We start from the raw sequence: 21,940 nt of genomic DNA, 5'->3' as shown, positions 1-21,940 counted from the left end.
ATAGAACACTAACCTTTTCCGATTCATGCACCAGAATAGCTAGATCCCTTTGCTCTTCAGAAGTCTGCAATCTCTTGCCGTTTATATAATACGGCTCATTTTTATTTTTCATGCTGAAATGAACAATTGCACTTAGTTCTGCATTACATTGTATTTGCAAGATCTTTGTCCACTCACTTAATTTATTTTGATGAAGATTCATGATATATTACTATTATTATTTGGAGACTTTAGGTTCTAAAGTTGACAGAACTATGTATAGTTTTAAGAGTGATTTGTATAGTGAGTTTTGAGAAGATTTGTAGCTCAGGTTGAGGTTCTGGATGTGAGTTTGCTCGCTGAGCTGGAAGGTTAGTTTTCAGACGTTTCGTCACCATTCTAGGTAACATCATCAGTGAGCCTCCGACGAAGCGCTGGTGTTATGTCCCGCTTTCTATTTGTCTGGTTCGGTTTCCTTGGGTTGGTAATGTCATTTCCTGCGTTGGTGATGTCATTTCCTGTTCTTTTTCTCAGGGGATGGTAGATTGGCTCCAAATAAATGTGTTTGTTGATGGAGTTCCGGTTGGAATGCCATGCTTCTAGGAATTCTGGTGCATGTCTCTGTTTGGCTTGTCCGGATGTGTTGTCCCAATCAATACATACAGATAAGGAAGGACACCACTTTGATTGGGACAACACATACATCCTAGGACAAGCCAAACAGAGACATGCACGGGAATTCCTAGAAGCATGGCATTCCAACCGGAACTCCATCAACAAACACATTTATTTGGAGCCAATCTACCATCCCCTGAGAAAAAGAACAGGAAATGACATCACCAACCCAAGGAAACCGAACCAGATAAATAGAAAGCGGGACATAACACCAGTGCTTCGTTGGAGGCTCACTGATAATGTTACCTAGAATGGTGACGAAACGTCTGAAAACGAACCTTCCAGCTCAGTGAGCAAACTCACACCCAGTGATTTGTATTTCCATATTGTAGCAGTTAAGAATGGAAGATAGATTCAATTTCATTTTGGATTAGTTCTGGGTGGTGACGACTGGAAATTTGGATATTTGCATTTAAATGAGGCTTTTAAAAAATACCACGAAGGTCAACAGTTCAGTGCTGAAGGAAAGCGGTGTTTGCAGAACATAGACAAGTGTGCACTATGCGGTACTTTGAATTGCATTCACAGATTTCAGAGGAACACAGCCAGAGTTTTGGGGACGTGCAGGGTGGTGTTGAGTGCAACAGGAGTGGGGAGAGAGATCAGAACAGAAGTAGGAAAATGGAAGAGGGAAAAGGAAAAGAGCAAGGGTCACCATACCTGAAAAGTTAACTCGGTTTTTTCCTTCTCAGATGCTGCCAGACCTGCTGGGCTTTTCCAGCAACTTTGTTTTTGTTTCTGATTTACAGCAACCGCAGTTCTTTCAGTTTTTATCAGGATGAGAGGAATGGAGTCAGGTTGGAAATGGGGGCAGGAAGATTAGCACAATGGGGCGAGGTGACAAAGATGGCCCAGGAACTGGGGGGGAAAAGAGTGGAAAGGACATAGAGGGAGACAGGGTGTTCTTGCTCCTGCACTGTCCCTTCCTTTCCTTCTTATTCCTGGGGTTTCCCACCACCCTGTCCTGTGTCCAGCATCCCTCTGCCCAACACTAAGGCTCACTTCAAAATCACATGCACTTTGTGTGCACGCGCAACAACGCCAACAGACGTCGACAAAAGAAGCTAGCACTGCAACGCAGAGCTTTCTTGCAACAAAACAAAATCCAGCTGTGACAACTGAACAAAGAATTTCAAAGTGGAACCAGGATGACAAGTACCTGTTGTGGACGGCTAAAAAAGCTGAATTTTAATTTCTGCTATTTGTATTATCATATCAAATAGTTCTTGAAGATTTTGTTATTATTGTGGATTAAAAAAACATATCTTCTTTGGTTAAAAGTAGGTTAAAAGTACATTGGTAGCCTGCGGAGATGATGCTCCGTGACTGGGTACTACTGAGCAAACTTCAAAAGTAAAACTTATTAACTATCAAGTCAGTTTTTACTCTGTGATCTGCTTTGTCGTGTATTACGATCAGTTCATAGCCTCATTATGTCCTTTCAATTTCCTAATGACAGATAAACAGGCAAATTCTGCTTATTTTTCTGTCATTAGCAACCATACCTTTGGTCCCTTCATTCAAGCCATTTCCATAAACAGCAAAATATTAAGGCTCCAGCACTGAATCCTGTGGTGCAGGGATGTATTACATCTTGGCAACCAAATAAATGACACTTGTATACGTACTTTCTGTCAATTTTCTATCCATGCTAATGTATTATCCCTACGCTATGACCTTTTATGTTCCAAAATAAACTTTGGTCTGGTACCTGTTCAAGTACCTTCTGGAAACCCAAGTACAATATGCGCACAGGTTGCTCTTTCACCCACAGCTCATGTTGCTTCCTCAAAGAACTGTCATTGCTAAATGGGATTCCCTTTCATAAAACCAAGTTAACTCTACTTGATTACAGTGAACTTTTCTAGCTGATCTGTAATGTTTTAAATAATAACTTCTAACATCTTTCCTATTGCAGATAATAAAGGTAACTGTCCAGTAGTTTGTGCATTTTATCTCTGTCCCTTTTTGAATAAAAGAGCTACATTTGTTACTTTCCATTTTACTGGAACTCTCCCTGAATATAGGAAATTTAAAACCAACACATCAGTAACTTCATTCGTTAGTTTTCTTTTAAACCCTAGAATGAAGTCCTTCAGGATGTAGGAACAAGTTAGACTGTAACTCTAACAACTTTCAGTCCTTTTACCTCGACAATTGCAATTTTGAATTCCTGACCCTGTTCTGTTTCCTGATTTATGGTGATTTCTGACATGTTAGCTGGATCTTCCATTGTTAACATTGATAAAAACACCTGTTCGACTGATCTGCCATCACCCCGCATACCATTATTAATTCACGAGACTAGTTTCCTATATGATCATTGTTCACTTTAACTGATTTTTTCAAAATCTAGAGAAAGCTTTTTTTATATATATCTAGCTTGCTTTCTCTCCAACTCTCCTTTTTATTAATCCTTTAGTCAATGTTCACCGTTTTTCGTAGTCTGTCCAGTCTTGTGACTTGCAAATATGTGCTTTTTCTTTAAGCCTGATACTACCTCTAACAGTTTTAGATAATCCTAGATGACAATTTGGTGCCTAGCTTCTCATCACACTTATGCAAAACCTCTTCCCATGTTCAGCCTGTCACTGGTTCCTACATGGATCACATCGGCTGGATATTTGCCCTTGCACTGAAAGCTCCTCTCTAGCTCTGAGCAGATGTGGTGAATCCTGGTGGCAGGTAGGCAAAACTGGCTTCTAAATGTTCAAAATCCAGCTCCAGTTCAAAACAAAACTGGATATTTTTAACATCTCTACAGTTTAAGAGGTTTTGATTATATATAAATGAAGGCATTGAATTAAAATTACAGTGATGAATGGTGAATTTGAAATCTGAAACATTGACATGGTTTTTTTTCCCCATTGTGACAAGTTGGTGAAATTCAAATGTCCTAACATAAAAGTACGTCACAATAGAAAAAAGTTAGTGACTACGGGAAGTGCATTCCATACACAAAACATACCATTATCTTAATTTAACAAGCTGATGCAGGCACAATGGCCTATATGGCCTCTTTCAGTGCCGTAATATTTCTATGATTCTATGATTTGATGGTATAGAGATCATATTTTCAAGCCACTACTAATACACTTAAAAATAACCAGTAGTTCGAAAATGTAAAAGCAGGTTGATCTCATGCATTCCTGCTATCATTATGTCCCTTTCTATCACTGCATGCTAATATTACTGTAGTCATTTAAATAGTTTCCATTTTTCATTTCACGCACTTTACAGGTCATCATGCACAATTTCCTCTGCATGTTTGTCCTATTTCTCCCTCTTGTTCTGAAAAGTTAGAATTCAAAAGTCAGCTTGTCTCTTTCCTCTGTTCCTGCACTAGAACAAGAATAGGCTATTTAACTTATTGAGTGAGTTCAATCAGATCAGGGGTCATCCATACTTCAATTCCATTTACCTGCTGTTGCATGATTTTAAAAAAATATGGTCATTGTTAACATTTTTAGCAGGCCTGAACACTCAGGTTTTTGGAAAACAGAATTCCAGATTTTCACCACACTTAATGCAAAAATTGCTCTGTAATTTAGATTTTGAACGAGCAGCTGGCTGTTTCCTGCTTTTGAAAGTGTGCACTGTAATTCCATACATTGTAGCCTTACAAATGGTATCGAGAGGAATCTCTTTGGGAGTTGGTCTGAGAAATGGGTACTACATGTTCAGAAAATGCTGTAACTTTTCCCGAGGGGCCCTGCCCTACAATGTTAAAGCAAAAATTAAGTTTAACCCATCGTGGAATGCGAACTATGCATCCATGTAAGTAACTGAATTATTCATTTTTTGGTCTTACCTTCAATTTCCTTCTTGCATTAAATTTCCTTAGCTGTTCCACAGTTTCAGGGAGGTGAATTTTGTATGCGTAACGATCTCGTTCCTGAAATGTATTATGAATGATTTCAAACCTGAAGTATATCACAATGAATAACTAATTTCAATATCTAAGGCTCTGTGGTAGTTACTCCAAGACAACACACTTCTGTCAGTTTTAATTTTTGTTCAATTTACCAATGAAAGAGTAAGATAACATAAAATAACAAAACTCTGAAAACTAAGAAAACAAAACTACTGCAAAGAATTGTTTTAGATACCATACAGAAATATAGAAAAAAGAAGTATGCCATACAGCCTTTCAAGCCTGCTCCACTAGTCAATATGTTCATATCTGATCATCCCATTCATACTCTTTGGTCACTTTAGCCTAAACAACTATATCTAACTCCTTTTTGAAATAGGGTCATTTTGGAGCAGTCTCTACTACTCCCAATACGCCTTCCCATTCACTGACATGCTGATTCATTCCACAATCTTCCTGCTCACTACCCTATCTTCTCCACGATCCCCTCACTCACAGGTTCTCGCATCCTTTGCTCTTGCTGCCACTTTTCCATGCCTTGGCCCAGTGAAAGTTTGAGAAAGGTAAACAATGAATGAGAGGGAGGAGGATAAGCAAAAGCATGAGGAGTGGGAGCGCTGGATAGGAGAGTTGACAAGGGGAGCATTGAGGAGCAGGAGGATCTGAGGGTGAGGCGCAAGTACAAAAAAAATTGTTTTCTTATTTATAAATGTAGTAATTTACAAGTATACTGTTTTCTAATTCACAATTTTTAATGACAAATGTCTGATAACAACTACAGCTTATAATGATTGTAATGGGAAAATCTGATTTGCTTCATTTAACATTCCATTTTGAGAAATGCAACTACAGTGCCAAGTGAAGAATTACTGTGCATTACTGAACACACACTTAATAGTTCAATTGCAAATAGTCAACCCATTATGCTAAAAAAAAACTTAAAAACTGCTTTCCAAACACATCCATGTGAATTCTATCTCCTACTTCATAAGAAATTGGGTTTCTTACAACTGGAGCATCAACAGGAAGTTGACAAGTTTAAGAAAACGCACCTTAAGCCATGGATGATTAAGAGCTTCATAAACAGTTATTCTTTCTGCAGGGTCCAACATTAGCATACGACGAACCAAATCCTTTGCACTCTCTGAGATATGGACCCATTGCCTAGGGTTCATCTACATGAAAACAATTGAGAAACACAAGTGGCATTGTCACTGTAAAATTGCAATTTACAATCTATTAGTTTCCATTCAATTATTGTGTAAATATGATTCTCAATTATATTTGACAAAAATAGAGAGAAGTTATTTTTAAGAGCTGCAGAAGTCAACTACATAGTTAAGAGGGAATAAGAATTCTTAGGCACAAACATAATAAATTAATAATATATGTTTAAGATGACATATGAAATACATCTGTGGGCTCTCTCAGATATATAGGGCATGCGCCAAGAGACAGACTTACCTTATGTTTTCCTTTAATAATAGCATCAAACAATCTTTCCTTTGTTCCATAAAATGGCAAACAACCACTTAGGAGGATAAAAAGTATAACTCCACAACCCCAAACATCGACTGGCTTTCCATATGGTTCTCTTTTGACAACTTCTGGTGCCATAAAATGTGGTGTTCCTACACGACCTAAGTAAAAACACAAGACCAACTGTGATAGCCATGTAATTTATACCACAAATCTATTGGAAGTAACAGGTACAATTTCTGACCGTAATCACACATTAGTCAAAAATAGAAAATGAAGGAATAATGCATGGTTCACTTATGTCCTTTATGGAAGGAAATCCACCATCTTAGCTCTTCTGGCCTACGTGTGCCTACCAGGCCCACAGCACTATGGTTGACTCAAACTCCCCTCCAGGCAATTGGAGCAAGTAATAGGTTTGTCTGTGTATGCACTAATTAAAAAAAAAAAGTAGTGCATAAGTACTTAAGATCTTTATTCAAAATTCTATTCTGCTACTCTTGTTGTAACATTAGTGCTTTGCCCCGGATCCAGTCTCTTCTACAAGGGGAAAATATCATTTCAATATCTGCCCTTCCAAATTGCCTCCAAATCTTCTGTCAATCTCTTAACTTACTCTAATACGTACTTTTCTGATTTCAAAGTTCGCCACCATACCTTTGGTCTCGTCAAATAAACCACTGATACAGATTGCATACAGTTGAGGTCCCACTGGTCATTGTGGCACTCCATTTAAATGCTTTCCCAAACAGAAAATGGCCTATTTACAACTATGTTTTGCTTAGCATTAGCCGATCAATCCTCTATCAATGCTACCACGTTGCATTCTACACCCTGAGCTCTTATTCTGTGGAGATATCTTTGATGTGGCATCTTGTTAAATAACTTTACGAAATTGAAGTATTTCTTATCTGCAAGTTCTCCTTAATCTTACTTACTGGTTACTTCCTTCCTGGTTTTCCTTTCACAAACCATTTTGAGGCTGTCCGAAGGTCCTGCTATAACCTCCTTCATAATAAAATTGGTGATAGAGTGGGTAGTGCACGCTATCTAAACATATAGTGGAATCTTGATCAACTGGGCCAGTGGGTAAGGAATGGCAGATGCAGTTTACTTTAGATTAAAGTGAGATGTTGCATTTTGATAAGACAAACTAGGGTGGAAGTTACACAGTTAAAGGCAGGGACCTGGGGAATGTTGGCAAACAGAGAGACCTAGGTATGTATTTCCATGCAAGTGGCATCACTGGTACACAGGAAAGTGAAGATGGCATTGGGACACTTCCGTTTATCAGTTAGAGCTTTGTGTACAGGCAATGGAATGTCACTTTACAGGGGTACAAGACATTGGTAAGCCCACATTTGGAGTACTGCATATACTTCTGGTCACCTTGCTACAGGAAGGATCTTATTAAACCAGAAAGGGTGCAAAAAAAAATTACAAAGATGTTACTGAGACTGGAGAGTTTGAGTTATAATGCGAGGCTGGATAGGCTGGGGCTCTTTTCCATGGAGTGTAGGAAGCTGAGGGGTGAACTTACAGGGGTTTATAAAATCATGAGGGGCATAGATAAGGTGAGTAGCCAAGGGCCTTTCTCCAAGGTAGTCCAACACCAGAAGGCATAGGTTTAAGGTGAGAGGGGAAAGATTTAAAAGGGGCCCCGAGGGGCAATTTTTTGACAGAGGATGGTGAATATATGGAATAAGCTGCCAGAGGAAGTGGTAGGAGCGAGTACATTTACAACATTTAAAAGATTTTTGGACAGGTACATGGATAGGAAAGCTTTGAGAGAGAAATGGGCTCAATGCAAGCAAATGGGACTAGTTCAGTGTAGGAAATCTAGTTGGCATGGATAAGTTAGGTTGAAGGGCCTGTTTCTGTGCTGTGTGACGGTTTTCCTGCTGTCAGATGTTAAATTAACTAGCACATAGTTTCCTGCTTCCCATTTCGTTTGTTTCTTGACTGCAGGAGTTACATTTCCTACCTCCCAACTTGATAGGATTGACGCATATTTCCTCAAAAGGGAAAATGAGGGCAAACAAATACAGAGCTCCCTAGATGAAAAAGGAGATAGAAATTAAAATAAAAAGAGTGTGCTAATGACAATTGTCAGGTAGAAAATAAAATTAAAAATCATCTGGAATACAGAGGGAAGGTGAAAAAGTATATCTGAGAAGCAAAGAATAACCATGACAAAAGACTTGTGGTCAACATAAAAGGGAATTTCAAAGTCTCCCAGATGTGCATCAACAGTAAAAGGTATGAAAAAGAATGAAACTGATTAGGGGCCAAAAGGGGATTTACACATTCAGGCAAGAGATTTGGCTGACGTATGGAATGAATACTTTGCACCTGTCCTTATTAATGGAGATAGATGCTACACTGGCCATGGTGACAGAGAAGGAAGGTCTATCACTGGAAAGGTTCAACATGAAAATGACGAACAGCTGGATTGGCTATTGATAGTTAAAGCTGACCAGGCATTGGATCCCTATGAGTTGGATATTAATGATGAGAGAATGGAAAACAGGGGACACTCGCCATAATCATTTAGTTTTCTCTATGACTACAGAATCATTGACATTATACTCTTGTTCAAAGGAACAGGCTGGCAATTAGTGATTGGTCAGTCTAACTTTAATAGTGGAGAAATTTCTACAAATAACAATTTGTAATAGAACTTAGTAGCCACATAAAAAGGTGATTTTGTTCATAAGAACCAGCATTGATTTTTAAATGGGAAATTGTTTTTGAATAACTTGGAGTTTTTTGTCTGGAGAGATAATGGAAAAAGGTTGATGACAATAATAGATAACAAAGTGTGAAGCTGGATGAACGCAGCAGGCCAAGCAGCATCTTAGGAGCACAAAAGCTGATGTTTCGGGCCTAGGCCCTTCATCAGACAGCAATCAGCTTTTGTGCTCCTGAGATGCTGCTTGGCCTGCTGTGTTCATCCAGCTCCACACTTTGTTATCTTGGATTCTCCAGCAGCTGCTGTTCCCATTATCTTTGATGTCAATAACAGTCTTGTTGTGGTGTACAAGGATTTTCAGAAGACATTTGATACATTGTTACAAAAGATGAATAGCAAAGGTATTTTCCCTAGGATAGGAGAATTCAACAGTTTTAAGGTGAGAGGGGTAAGTTTTAAACGGGATTTGAGGGGTAATTTTTTCACAGAGGATGGTGCATATATGGAATGAGAGCCAGAGGAAGTCGTAGATGCAGCTACACTTACAACATTTAAAGACTCATTTGAACAGGTACACAAATAGGTAAGGCTTAGAGGCATATGGGCCAAACACAGGCAAATGGGACTAGCCTAGTTTGGGAAACATGGACAGTGTGGATGAGTTGGAATGAAGGGTTTGTTCCTGTGCCGCACAACTCAGTTACTCTCAATAACTCTGGGACATGACGAAACTGTGAGAAAAGATAGCTCATGGAACAAAAAGGTGCAGTCAAAGCATCCCCATCTCTGAGCCAGGAGGCCCAGGTTCAAGACCCAGTTCTCCAGAGGAATGTAATAATACCTCTCTGAACAGGTTTGCAAAATAAAATCTGAAAATGACAGTAGGAACCTGTATATTAAAACCGGCTGAATAATAAGAAACAGAGAATAGTCTTCAACAAATATATTTTGGCATAGAGGAATATTTGTATGAGATCTACAGTTGTCAATATTGGGGCTGTTGCTTTTCAGACAGGCGACAATTTCAAAGTTTGTGGATCATACAAAACTTGGAAGCACTGTAAATGGACAGGACAGTGTAAAACTCCAAGGAGACATTCACAAGTTGTGAAGTGAAAGCTATGTGGCAGGTGGAGTTCAATGCAGAGAAGTGTGAAGTAATTCATTTTGACAGGAAGAGAATGGGCAGACAGTCAAAAAAAATGATACAATACTTGAGAGTGAAGGAGCAGCAGGGTGTATATATGTGCATTGTTCCACAAAGGCAAGAGGACTGGTGAAGATAGCAAATACAAGATAGGCTGAAAGCTCTTCAGGGCCTGGGAACTTGTTAGCATGAGTTTCAACAATTTTCTCAGGACCCTAAACCTAGTGATTGTCATTGTTTTATGTTCCTCTATCCTTTCACCTCTTGATTCACAATTATTTCTAGTCCAATATTTATCTCTTCCACAGTAAAGACTGATACAAATAGCCCCTCAGTTCATCGTCAGTTTCTTCATTTTCTGTTAATTAGTGCGACCCTCTCTCTAGAACACTAACTTTTGTTACACTTTCCTATTTTACATATCACTGGAAACTTATAGGTTTCTAGCTGGCTTCCTCTACTTCTTTTATATTAAATCACTTCTTGCCTTAAAGTATTTTTTCCAATCTGTTGGCTTACTACTAGTCTTCTTGGAATTGTTTGCCTTTTCTTTCAATTTTATACCATTTTTAAATTGTCTTAGTTACGACAGATGGTGTCCCTCTCCCAAAATCCTCCTTTTCCGCTGAATGCATCTTTGTGGTGTGTTATGTAATACCTTCTTAAGTCTATGTTACAGCATTTTATGAACCTATCCCTTAACCTAATTTGCCAGCTCACTGTAGTCAGTCGTCCTTACTTAACTAGTCAGGTCTCCCTCTCGCGCTCGCGCTCTCGGTCTCTCTCTCCCCCTCCACAAACTGGGTGCAAAATCCAGTTATGTCATTATCACGGCTGCCTTTAGGAGAGTTCCTGAAGAGAACTGACCCACTATCTGAAGCAAAAGGGAAGTCAGCCAAATACAATCTCTAGTAAGACACTTCAAAACAGGCTATTGCGTGAGAGAAGAATACAGTGAAAATCAGGGCACCATTCTGGATAAAGTGCGGTTTATACTTTTTGATAACAACTATTATTTGGTCAAAGTGCTTTAAAATTAACATTATGCTTTTTTTTCTCTTCAGATATTTTGTGGGTGTATGTAGGAGTGTACTTGTTAGTTTTGTTTTGAAAGGGTATGTATATATTTTCATAATTGGAACAGTCAATAATCTGTGCATCTTTACATGAGTAATATTTTGAGATAATAAACAAGTTATTCATTGTTCAGTAATGAAAACTGGCTTTCTTGTTCCAAGTAGTCTGAGAGCTTTATAATTAACCAGGACATCAACATGGTTAAAGTTAAAACGTGGAGGAGTATCAATAGAGCAGACGACACGGTATCCTTCCAACTTAGGTCTAACACAAGAAATCTCATTACTACTATTGAATCATATATTACTGATAACTTACTGGAGTTTTGAAAAACAATGAGAAAAATACACATCAACAAATTGTCTACCTGTTTTTCCGTGACTAGACCAGAGACTGGACCCTTTGCCAGCTGTCTTGGCTTCCAGGCCACATCCATCACTCCTCTTGGCTTCCACTGCTCCCTCCACGCTTCAGCTCCTCTCCCACTGCCACCGTTTCTTGCAAATCTTACTCCACTTCCACCTATCTCTTGGTTCCCATTCCACTCCTACTGCCATTCTTGGCTCTTGCCCTGCTACCACATCCCTTGTCAGCTCTCTCACTGCTTTTTCTGTGACATTGATATCATCACAAATTGATGTTGTTAACGATGACGCACACTTCTGATGTTGATTCCATTACTCTGCACTGTGTCCATTCTGCTTGATACTCATGCTGACATCCACTTTCTTGACTTGAGCTGCTCCATCTGCCTTCCCAGCTCTATTATTATGTTGCCAGTGCAATTGTTTTTGTTAAATTTGCTAAAGGAACGTGTCGATCTAAACCAGATTTTTTTCAGGACTTTATGGAGGACAATTTAAAATATATAGTTTGCAAATTACAAGAGTAATGTGAATAGTTTGAAAATACAGATAAATGGCTTCTTTCATGACAAAAATTAAAATGGCTAATTCGGATAAAATGAACTGAAACACTCAATTAATTACATTACACACAAACCAGAAAAATGAGTTGAAAGAAAACTACTAGTTTTGTTGCGATTCAATGGTACTTATTAGGAGATGAAACATTGTAAGTGATTTCAATAAATCCTAAATTATCCACTAATAGACACATCACAACATGTGTTGGATTAAGAATCAACAGAAATAGTCAAATTGAGCAAATATTGATTGTTTAAAAATTTGGTGAAGATTGCCACAGACTGGGCAAAAACTTTACAGAAGTTTATTCTTAAGCAAAGCTAAAAGGAAAAAAAAATCACAAAAATAAATTCCTGACACTGAATTCTACTAGAATTGTAAAGGCTGTAAATTATAAGGGAAGGGATTGACATATTTTGGAGTTTACCAGTATTGTCTATGCTGCATATATAAACTGAAAAACATTTTTCACAATAGTAGATTCAGTAAGGGTTTAACTCCCAAAGTCACACACTGGCAGGACTTTTGAAGGCTGTCAAGGGCAGCACTGGAACTTCCTGGTGTTAGTTGAACTTCCACCAACTGCTCTGTCCATGCATCTGTTTGTGGACTGTAGTGATTCAACAGGCAGTACACCACCACCTTCTCAAGGGTCAGGCAATAAATAATGACCCAGCCAGTGACAGTCACATACAATGAATTAAAAAAAAAGCCATAGCCAAATAAAGTCATTAAAAGGGCCGATTAAGATCTTTCTCCCTCACCAACTGGAATTTTCTAGCCGTTGGGTAGGTCCCACATAGTGAGTGAAACATAATCAGTAACCCAAGGTGGTCCTCAGTTTTGCAGACAGGGATGTGGGACAGCAGCAGTACTGGGTCATCCATGACCCCAATGCAAAAAATAATTCATTTATGACAGTTCATTGGCCAGGCATTTTCAACAGGAGTTGTTTTAATACAAAACATATTATAGTTCTTTGTGTTCCAATAAAAAGGAGGATATTTTAATCAGGGTGATGACTCAAAGCGACATCTCAATAAATAGAATCCTTGAGCAAAGAGGATGAACACTATTATCAGAAAAATATACCTTTACTTCTCTCACACTTAAATAGATGAGAGAATCGAAGTCGTAACAATGACAAAAAACCAGGGATAGCTAGATTTAAAATTGCCACTATATGAATCTAGCTATTTACAAGTGTGTGTCTCACTTATTTTCTCAATTGAGACATTGCTTGATTGTGAACCAAAACTCACATACTTGAATTTAAAAAAAACATGCATTTGTGGGACATGGACATCTCTAGCTGTTTCAGTTGCTGAAGAATTGTGAGTGGTGCTGAACATAGTGCAATCGTTCGTGAGCATCCCCAATTCTCACCTTATGATGGAGGGAAGGTCTTTGATAAAACAGCTGAAGATGGCTGGGTCTAGGACATGACCCTGAGGAACCCGTGCAGAGACTTCCTGGAGCTGAGATGACTGACCTCCAACAATCACGACCATCTTCCTACGTGCCAGGTGTGTCTAGCCACCGGACAGTTTGCCTCCTGATGCCCGCTGATTCCAGTGCTGTTAAGGCTCCTTGACGCCACACTCAGTCAAATGCAGCCTTGATGTCAAGGGCTGTCACTCTCACCTCATCCCTGGAATTCAGCTCTTTTGTCCTTGTTTGAACCAGGACTATAATGAGATCAGAAGCTGATTGGAACCTAAACTGGACAAGTTATTGCTAAGCAAGTGCTGCTTGATAGCACTGTTATTGATACCTTCCAACACTTTACTCATGCCTGAGAGTACACTGATGGAACGGTAGTTACTGGGGTGAATTTGCCCTGCTTTTTATGTACAGGACTTGCCTGGATAAATTTTCACATTGTCAGGTAGATGCTAAAGTTGTAGTTTTGCTGGAAGAGCTTGGCTAGGAGAACAGCAAGTTCTGGAGCAGAAGCCTTCAGTACTACCGTCAGAATGTTGTCAGAGCCCATTACCTTTGCAGGATCCACTGTTTCCAAACATTCCTTGGTATCACGTGGAGTGAATCAAATGGGCTCAAGGCTGGTATCTGTGATGCTGGGGGCCACTGAAGGAGGCTGAGATGAATCATCTGCTTGGCAATTCTGCCCAATGATTATTGTGAACGTTTCAGCCTTATCTTTGGTACTAATGTGCTGGGCTCTTCCATTATTGATGATAGGGAGACTTGCGGAGTCTCATCCTTCAGTGAGAAGTTTAATAGTCAACCACATGGTCTGGGTCTGGTGTCACATGTAGGCCTGCCCCAGGTTAGGAATGGCAGCTTGATTCCCTAGAGGTCATTAGTGAACCAGATAGGTTTGCCCTAACAGCCAGCAATGGTTTGGTTTGATTTGATTTGATTTATTGTTATCACACATACTTAGGAACAGTGTGCGTATAATTTCACAGTCATCATTAGATTTTTAAATTCAGATATTTATTGAATTCAAATTCTATCATCTGCCAGGGCTGGATTTGAACGAGGTCACTAGAAAATTACCTGGGTATCCAGGCTAATAGTCAAGAGAAATTACCACTAGATCATTAGCTCTCCTAGGTACTTGTGCACATGTGTACAACGAATACACAAAAAGATGCAAAGATGCTTTTTGGGTAAAGAAAACCAGTTTCATACAAGGTAATGGTTCCTTTAAGAACTCTGATCAGAGTTCTGTTTAGTGGAATCATTCTGATTTTAAAAATGATGGTGTGACTAAATTGTATGAGAGATGAACAACAGGGAGAAAGAAGGAACAATTCTATTTAACATTCCCTTGAATCTCGTTCATATGGACAGTTCTCTACACAAGATGTTTAGTTTAGAGTTTAGAACAGAATTGGATTGAAGGAAACACGAGAAGAACTGGTTTCAAAATTGTGGTATTGCCTTAAAGGAATAAAGTTAATTGAAGGACTCCATTAACAGCAAATTCAATTTCTGGAGAACAGAGATAGCAGGAGACATAGAGCACAGATGGGCGAGGGGGCTGCAAAGAAGTAGGGCGCATGGTAAAAATAAACAGAGAGAGGGGTGTGTGCAGAGATAGGTAGATAGACAGATAGACAGAGAGACAGACAGACACAGACAGAGAGCGAGAGAGAGAGAGAGACACAGATACACAAACAGAGGCAGACAGGGAGCGAGCGAGAGGGAGTGAGACAGACAGCGAGAGGGAGACAGCAAGAAGGAGAGCACGAGAGCAAGAGCGAGACACACTCCCCACTACCCCAACAACCTCAGCACCTTTCCCTGCAACTGCCAGAAGTGCTACAGCTGCCGCTACACCTCCACGTCACCTCCACCCCAGGCCCCAAGGAAACCTTCCACATTCAATAGATATTCACGTGCACATCCGCTAATGTGGTCTATTGTATCCATTGTTACCGATGTGGCTTTCTCTACATCAGGGAGACCAAGCGGAACCTTGGAAACCACTTTGTGGAGCACCTATAATTGGCTCGTGACAAACGACAACACCTTCTAGTCGCGAGCCACTTCAACCTCCCCTCCTACTCCCTGGACGACATGTCCATCCTGGGCGTCCTCCAGTGTCACAATGATGTCGCCCAGAAACTGCAGGAACAAGGAACAACGCCTTGGGAGCCTACAACCCACTGGTCTCAATGTGGACTTTAACTAGCTTCAGAATCTCCCCATCCCCCAACTCGTCCCAAAACCAGCAAACTCCACACACCCCATCCCCACCTCTTTGACCTGTCTATTTTCACCTCCACCTATCCGCTCCTCCCACCTCAGTGACTAATCCCCATCCCTACTTCCTACCTTTATTAGCTTCATCCCTGCCTCCTTGACCTGTCCATCTTCTCTCCCACCTATACGTTCCACTATCTACTTGCTAGCACTGCTCCTCCCACCTCTATTTATTTCAGAGCCCCCTTCCCCTTGCCCATTTCTGAAGAAGGGTCCCGACCCAAAATGTCAGCTTTCCTGCTCTTCTGATGCTGCCTGGCCTGTTATGTTCATCCAGTTCCACACCCTGTTAGACAGACAGGCAGAGTGTTTTTTTAGATTGACATCTCCATGTCTGAAAAAGTTAAATCTTGGAGAAGTCTGACCAAAAGTAGGAATCCTGAGGAGACTTATTTTAAATGGGGAACTTGTAGCCTCTGGATGGTTCTAGGAGATCTGAGGAGATGACCTTGCAAAAGTACCTGGAAGGCACAAAAAATTTCAACCCATAGGTGGATCACTCAAATCCCCAAACCGAGTGATTACTGTTCTGAGTTTTGTGATACAAATGCAATGCTGTAGCCGCAAACTGGATTTAGGACATTCAATTTAAGTAGAAGAAAGATCATTCATTGTACTTTTAACATCTTTAAACATAACTACTTTAGAGTGTGGGTACTATAGTTCATATTCTTCAATTTTTATTTATCATACAATATGTGGCGCAGAAGAGACCTTTCAGCCAGAGTCTGTACCACCAGAACTACACCAAATTCCTATTTTCAGCACTTGGCCCACAGCCTTGAATGTTATGACACTGCAAGGGCTCATCCATGCACTTTTTAAATGTTGTGAGGTTACCCAACTATATTACCCTCCTAGGCAGTGCATTTCTGACCCCTACCATCCTGTGGATGAGAACGTTTTCCTTAACTCCCCTCTGCCTTTCACCTTTAAAGCGAGAGTCTGGTTACTCACCTTTCAATTAAGGGGAACAGCTGTTCTCTACCCACTGTTAGCAAAGCTGAATTCTATCTTCCACTGATCTAGCCATCTGCACCCTGAGGCCACTTTCCACACTGTCAACTGCTTGGCCAATTTTTGTGTTGTCTGCAAACTTAACCCCCGTATTTTCATCTACATTGTTTATATGTATCACTAACAACAGTAACATTATATTTTTTAAATCTTGAAGCATTTGCCATAATTCTTTTAACTCAAGGGATCAACCTGCTAGATTAATTTTGCTTCTTTCTCCACAGATGCTGCCTGTCCTAAGTATACACAATTCTTTCGGTTTTAATTTCCAGACTTGCAGCAGCTGCAGTGTTTTGCTTCTAAAGACACAAAAGAAAAGGTAACTGATCTTACCTCCAGCAACAAGCCCAGATTCTCCTAATTGAATGGCCACTCCAAATCCACCAAGTTTCACAGGTGCTGAATTTTCCTTTGAAGCAAGTAACACACAATGTGGCTGCATGGGAAGAAAAGCATTGAGTAGTTTGTATAAAAATAAAATTACTATATAAAAAAAACTAAAAATGCTCATCTTGAAACTCTGAACTACTTCATTACACTGCTAATCTAAAAACACACTGCGGTTTGTAATTCATGGTCATTACCTCAGTCAAATCAAGCACAAATGGAAAAACAGCTGTATAATCTTAAATTTAAAACAAACATTATCCATGTTTTTCATGGTATTATGCAGTCCAAATGTTGTCTGCATTAATGCTTAGAAATGGAGAAGTCGAGTTAGTCTGGGTACACACTTGTAGAACTTCTTCAGTGGCAATTCCTAGAATTCACTACCAAAAATTTCTATTCTTTCAGTTAACTAACTCTCCATGTTCATCTGCTGTGCTCCGTGCGGTCACTGAAAGGATGCTTTCTCATGCAAAATATCAGCACCTTTGACCACACAATGTACGGCCACAAGCATACAAATGAGTATATGTACATTATGTATATGCATCATTTAAGTATATAGTTCTAAAGAATAGCAAAGTAAGTTCCTGAAATGGCATTGTCCATACGCATATCCAAGATTTAATTAAAATATTTCAAATACATGTTTATATTTGAGCACTTAGATATGGAAGTATTTAATCCTGAACAATTTTGCCAATTACCTTTTTTACTCATTATCATTTAATGAGCTGAATGCTAAGCTCTGGAAGCCAAGTCAACAGTGAAAGATCATTCTGGGCTGCTTCCTTAAATGTAGAAAATCAAATTTTAAAAATGATGAGTAGGCATTTTCTTTTTAATACAAAACAAGGCTTGCGTTTGAAACCACTACTGGCTCATGCCACAGGATATCCTATTACTTTAGATTAATTGGGTAAAGAGTAAACTTCAATAACACATGCAACAAGAAGTCATCCTATTTGACCCTTAAACAAGGAAGTTGTGTCCCAGACAAAATATGTAACAAAACTGTAGTACTTCACAATATTACATTGGTCTAGTTACAACTATGAACTAGACCCTTAAGTTGGCGAGTTCTGAGAACATTTGTAGCTCAGGTTGAGGTTCTGGATGTGAGTTTGCTCGCTGAGCTGGAAGGTTAGTTTTCAGACGTTTCGTCACCATTCTAGGTAACATCATCGATGAGCCTCCGACGAAGCGCTGGTGTTATGTCCCGCTTTCTATTTACCTGGTTAGGTTTCCTTGGGTTGGTGATGTCATTTCCTTGGGTTGGTGATGTCATTTCCTGTTCTTTTTCTCGGGGGATGGTAGATTGGCTCCAAATCAATGTGTTTGAAATCAACGCATTGAAATCAACACATTGATTTGGAGCCAATGCGTTGATTTCAAACACATTGGCTCCAAATCAATGTGTTTGAAATCAACGCATTGGCTCCAAATCAATGTGTTGATTTCAATGCGTTGATTTCAAACACATTGATTTGGAGCCAATCTACCATCCCCCGAGAAAAAGAACAGGAAATGACATCACCAACCCAAGGAAACCTAACCAGGTAAATAGAAAGCGGGACATAATACCAGCGCTTCGTCGGAGGCTCACTGTTGATGTTACCTAGAATGGTGACAAAACATCTGGGAACAAACCTAACATCTCAGTGAACCAGCTTACATCCGGAACAAAATAAAGACCCACTCTCTTGTGGACCGAGAGGAGGAGTGTGCTGTCTTGGAGGTGAAAGGAGGACGTCGGGTTGGCTGTGCACCCTTGCGACCAGTGGGTCTGAATGCTGGCTTCGGCCTAACGCTGGTTCAGGGGAGCAGCCAACCTGCAACGATGGCTGCGGCGAGTGCTCGTGCCCCAGGTCAGGGGGTCTGGAACACCATCCGTGTTTCCGTAAAGAAGGTGGATGAAGGTGCACATGTGGACCGCACCTTCTTCATGAAGAGGGTCCTGTTGGACTGTTGTGGGTTCGCTGCTGCGGACATTTACCGCCTGCAGGATTTCCCCGGAGGAGGTTTTTACGACGTGACCTTCAGGAGTGCCAAGCTTTGCGAGCGCTTCCTGGAGGTTTTCGAGGAGAAAGGAGGTGAGGGCCCCCTCTCTGTATTGACCGCTGTCCCGCTGTTTGTGATGCCAGCGCAGAGGAGCCGTATGGTGACTGTACACATGTACAACCCGCATGTGCCAGCAGTTGATGTCCTGACCTTCCTCGGAAGGTACGTGAAGGTGGAAGGGGACCTAACTGACATCATGGACCCCTTTGGCATCTGGACGAGTAAGAGGCAGGGCAAGGTGATGCTGAGGATGGGCGCGGACGGGAATGTCGTACACCCACCGTCCAGCTTCGCGATCGGCGGGAGCAAGGGCTACCTGACCTATGCAGGGCAACCTAAAGTCTGCCATGCCTGTGGTAGGTCAGGTCACGTGGCGGCCGACTGCAAAGCCACCATCTGCAGGAACTGCAGGGAGGAGGGACACCTTGCAAAGGATTGCCCACAAGAGAAAAGCTGCAACCTTTGCGGGGAAGTGGGCCACCTCTATAGGGCAAGCCCGCAGCGGGGGACCACCTACGCCCAGGTCGTCGGCAGGGGCAATGCGGGGCCAGCGCCCCCGGAGGAGAGGAAGGCACCAGGGTCCAGCAGGGACCCCACTAATGAGCAGGAGGGCCAGGCCACGCAGGAGGGCCCAGTCCCGCAGGATGGGCCCGAGGCCAGCAAAGCACCCCTGCAGGCTCCACTCCCCCCCCGACAACCTGGAGTCGATGGAGGCGGCGACAGGTGACCCAGTGGAGTGGACAACAGTCCGGAAAGCGAGGAGGAAGGTGCATCGACGGGCCCAGGAACCGCAACCATCAGGAGGGAAGAGGCAGCTACAGGGGGGCTATAAGAGGTCCTCTGACGAGGGGGATTCGGAGAGGGCCCACCTGAAGCAGAAGTTAAAGATCTCGAGGGAGAAGGAAAGCAGCACCCCGCTTCCAAGCGCCGGGAGGTGTCCTGAGGCTCCCTCCGACACCCAGTCAAGTGCCGCTGGGGCACTGGAGGGCCCCCCAGAACTTCCAAGCGGGAAGGAGGAAACAGCGTGTCCCCAGTCTGACCCAGAGCTGGACCCTCCTGCCTCTGCACCCCTGACGGGGGGATGCCACCCAGAAGGCAGCATGGACGGTTTCCTGAGCCCGGAGAGCGTCCAGCAGTTAGCCCGGGCAATGGGCATGAAGGGACAGATGGAGGAGCTGGACCTTGGACTTGGGGAGGGTACTGCGGTCACTGCCCACAATGGGGGTACAAGTTGCGAGCATTAATGTGCGCAGTGTCAAGTCCACCGCAAGATGTGTATCCACGTTGGCCTACCTGACCACTATCGAGGTGAAACTCCTGTTTCTGCAGGAGTGCAGGATACCGCACCTCGGCAGGTACGGGAAATGGTCCGGCGCCTGGACCTGTGGGCCTTCGATCTGGTCGGGGGGTAATGACTGTCGCTCCTCAGGCCTGGCTCTTCCGCTGCGGGGGCGCAACTTCACCATCTCTCAAGTTCGGGGGGGGGAGGGGGGGGGGGGGGGTGTACGCCCCAGCGGTACGGAGTGAGCGGTTGGCCGTCCTGCAGCGGCTTCCACCCCTGCTGCCTACATCCAGGCCGGTCATCCTAGGCGGAGACTTCAAATGCATCATCGATGCAGATGGAAGATCCGGCGTGGGGACAGCGGGTGGGGGGAGTCAACTGGACGTCACGTCCAGATTCCTGACGGGCATGGTGAAGGACGCCAAGCTGCTTGACGTCTTCAGCACCCCTGCAGACGGAGCGCAGCGGAGGTACACCTGGTCACGGCCAGATGGGTCTATCCGCTCAAGGATAGACTTCCTGTTTGTGTCACGGGCGTTCTCGGTCAGGTCCACCGGCGTCAAGCCAGTGTTCTTCTCTGACCACTGCCTCCTGCTGGCCGACTGTCACTTACAGGACGACCAGCCGGCTGGCAAGGGGACGTGGAAGCCCAACACGACTCTGTTGACCCCAGAGAACGTTGAGGAGCTTAAGAGGGAGTACGCCGGTTGGAGAACCGTGAAACCCCTCTGAGTCTCCGGGCGACTGGGGGGAGACGGTGAAGGAGGACATCAAGAGGTTCTTTGTCCTCAAGGGTGTTCAGAAGGCAAGAGAGAGGCGGGGAAAGCTGTCGCGACTCCAGAAAAGGGTGCAGAACCTGCTCCTTCTGCAGCTGATGGGGGTCGATGTCACGGAGGACCTCTGCGAGGTGCGGGGCCAGCAAGCCTCGCTCTTCGCCGCGGAGGCCTCCCGGATAATCTTCCGGTCCAGGGTCCGCTCCATGGAGCGGGACGAGACGTGTTCGCGTTTCTTCTTTCAGAAGGTGCACAAAGAGAGCTCTGTGCTTAGCCGGCTGAAGGAAGACGACAGCTCGGTGACGTCGTCTTGGCCCGACATTTTGGAGGATCAGCAGATCCTTCTATGCCGGACTGTACGACACGAAGCCCACGGACAGCACGGCCTCCGAGTCGTTCCTGTTGTCTATCACGGAGGTCTTAGACGATGGCACGAGGGAGTGGCTGGGCCGGTCGATATCCCTGGACGAGCTGACCAGAGCCCTCAAGTCCTTGGAGAGGAATAGGACTCCCGGAACCGACGGCTTACCGGTCGAGCTGTATTCCGCTCTGTGGGGCCTGGTCGGCCAGGACCTGCTGGAGGTGTACGATAGTGCGCTTCGGGCAGGGGAAATGTGCAAGTCCATGAGGAAGGGCATCATCACCCTCATTTACAAGAGGAAGGGGGTGAGGGAAGAAATTAAGAATTGGCGTCCCATTTCACTTTTGAACGTGGATTACAAAATCCTGGCCAAGGTCATAGCCAACCGGGTCAGGTCTGTCCTGGAGTCAGTGATTCACCCTGGCCAAACCTGTGCTGTGCCGGGCAGGAAGATCGCTGAGAGCCTCGCGCTCAT

At 42.8% G+C, this 21,940-nt stretch overlaps 1 protein-coding gene across 15 annotated transcripts in view; it reads right to left on the bottom strand.

Annotated features, from left to right (window-relative positions):
- caska (calcium/calmodulin-dependent serine protein kinase a) overlaps positions 1–21,940 on the bottom strand; it is a 408,353-nt gene that overhangs the window by 211,866 nt on the left and 174,547 nt on the right. For all 15 annotated transcript variants that reach the window (XM_059650307.1, XM_059650309.1, XM_059650310.1 and 12 more), the window contains 4 exons: positions 16,935–17,037; positions 5,993–6,168; positions 5,581–5,703; positions 4,466–4,549 (listed from right to left, as the gene is read on the bottom strand). In XM_059650307.1, coding sequence (XP_059506290.1) covers positions 4,466–4,549; positions 5,581–5,703; positions 5,993–6,168; positions 16,935–17,037 — 486 coding nt within the window. The remainder of the gene's footprint in view (positions 1–4,465; positions 4,550–5,580; positions 5,704–5,992; positions 6,169–16,934; positions 17,038–21,940) is intronic.

The sequence above is a fragment of the Stegostoma tigrinum genome, chromosome 12 (genome assembly GCF_030684315.1).
Source record: "Stegostoma tigrinum isolate sSteTig4 chromosome 12, sSteTig4.hap1, whole genome shotgun sequence".
In the NCBI taxonomy this organism is placed as follows: Eukaryota; Metazoa; Chordata; class Chondrichthyes; order Orectolobiformes; family Stegostomatidae; genus Stegostoma; species Stegostoma tigrinum.
This window is presented reverse-complemented; position numbering and strand designations above follow the sequence as displayed.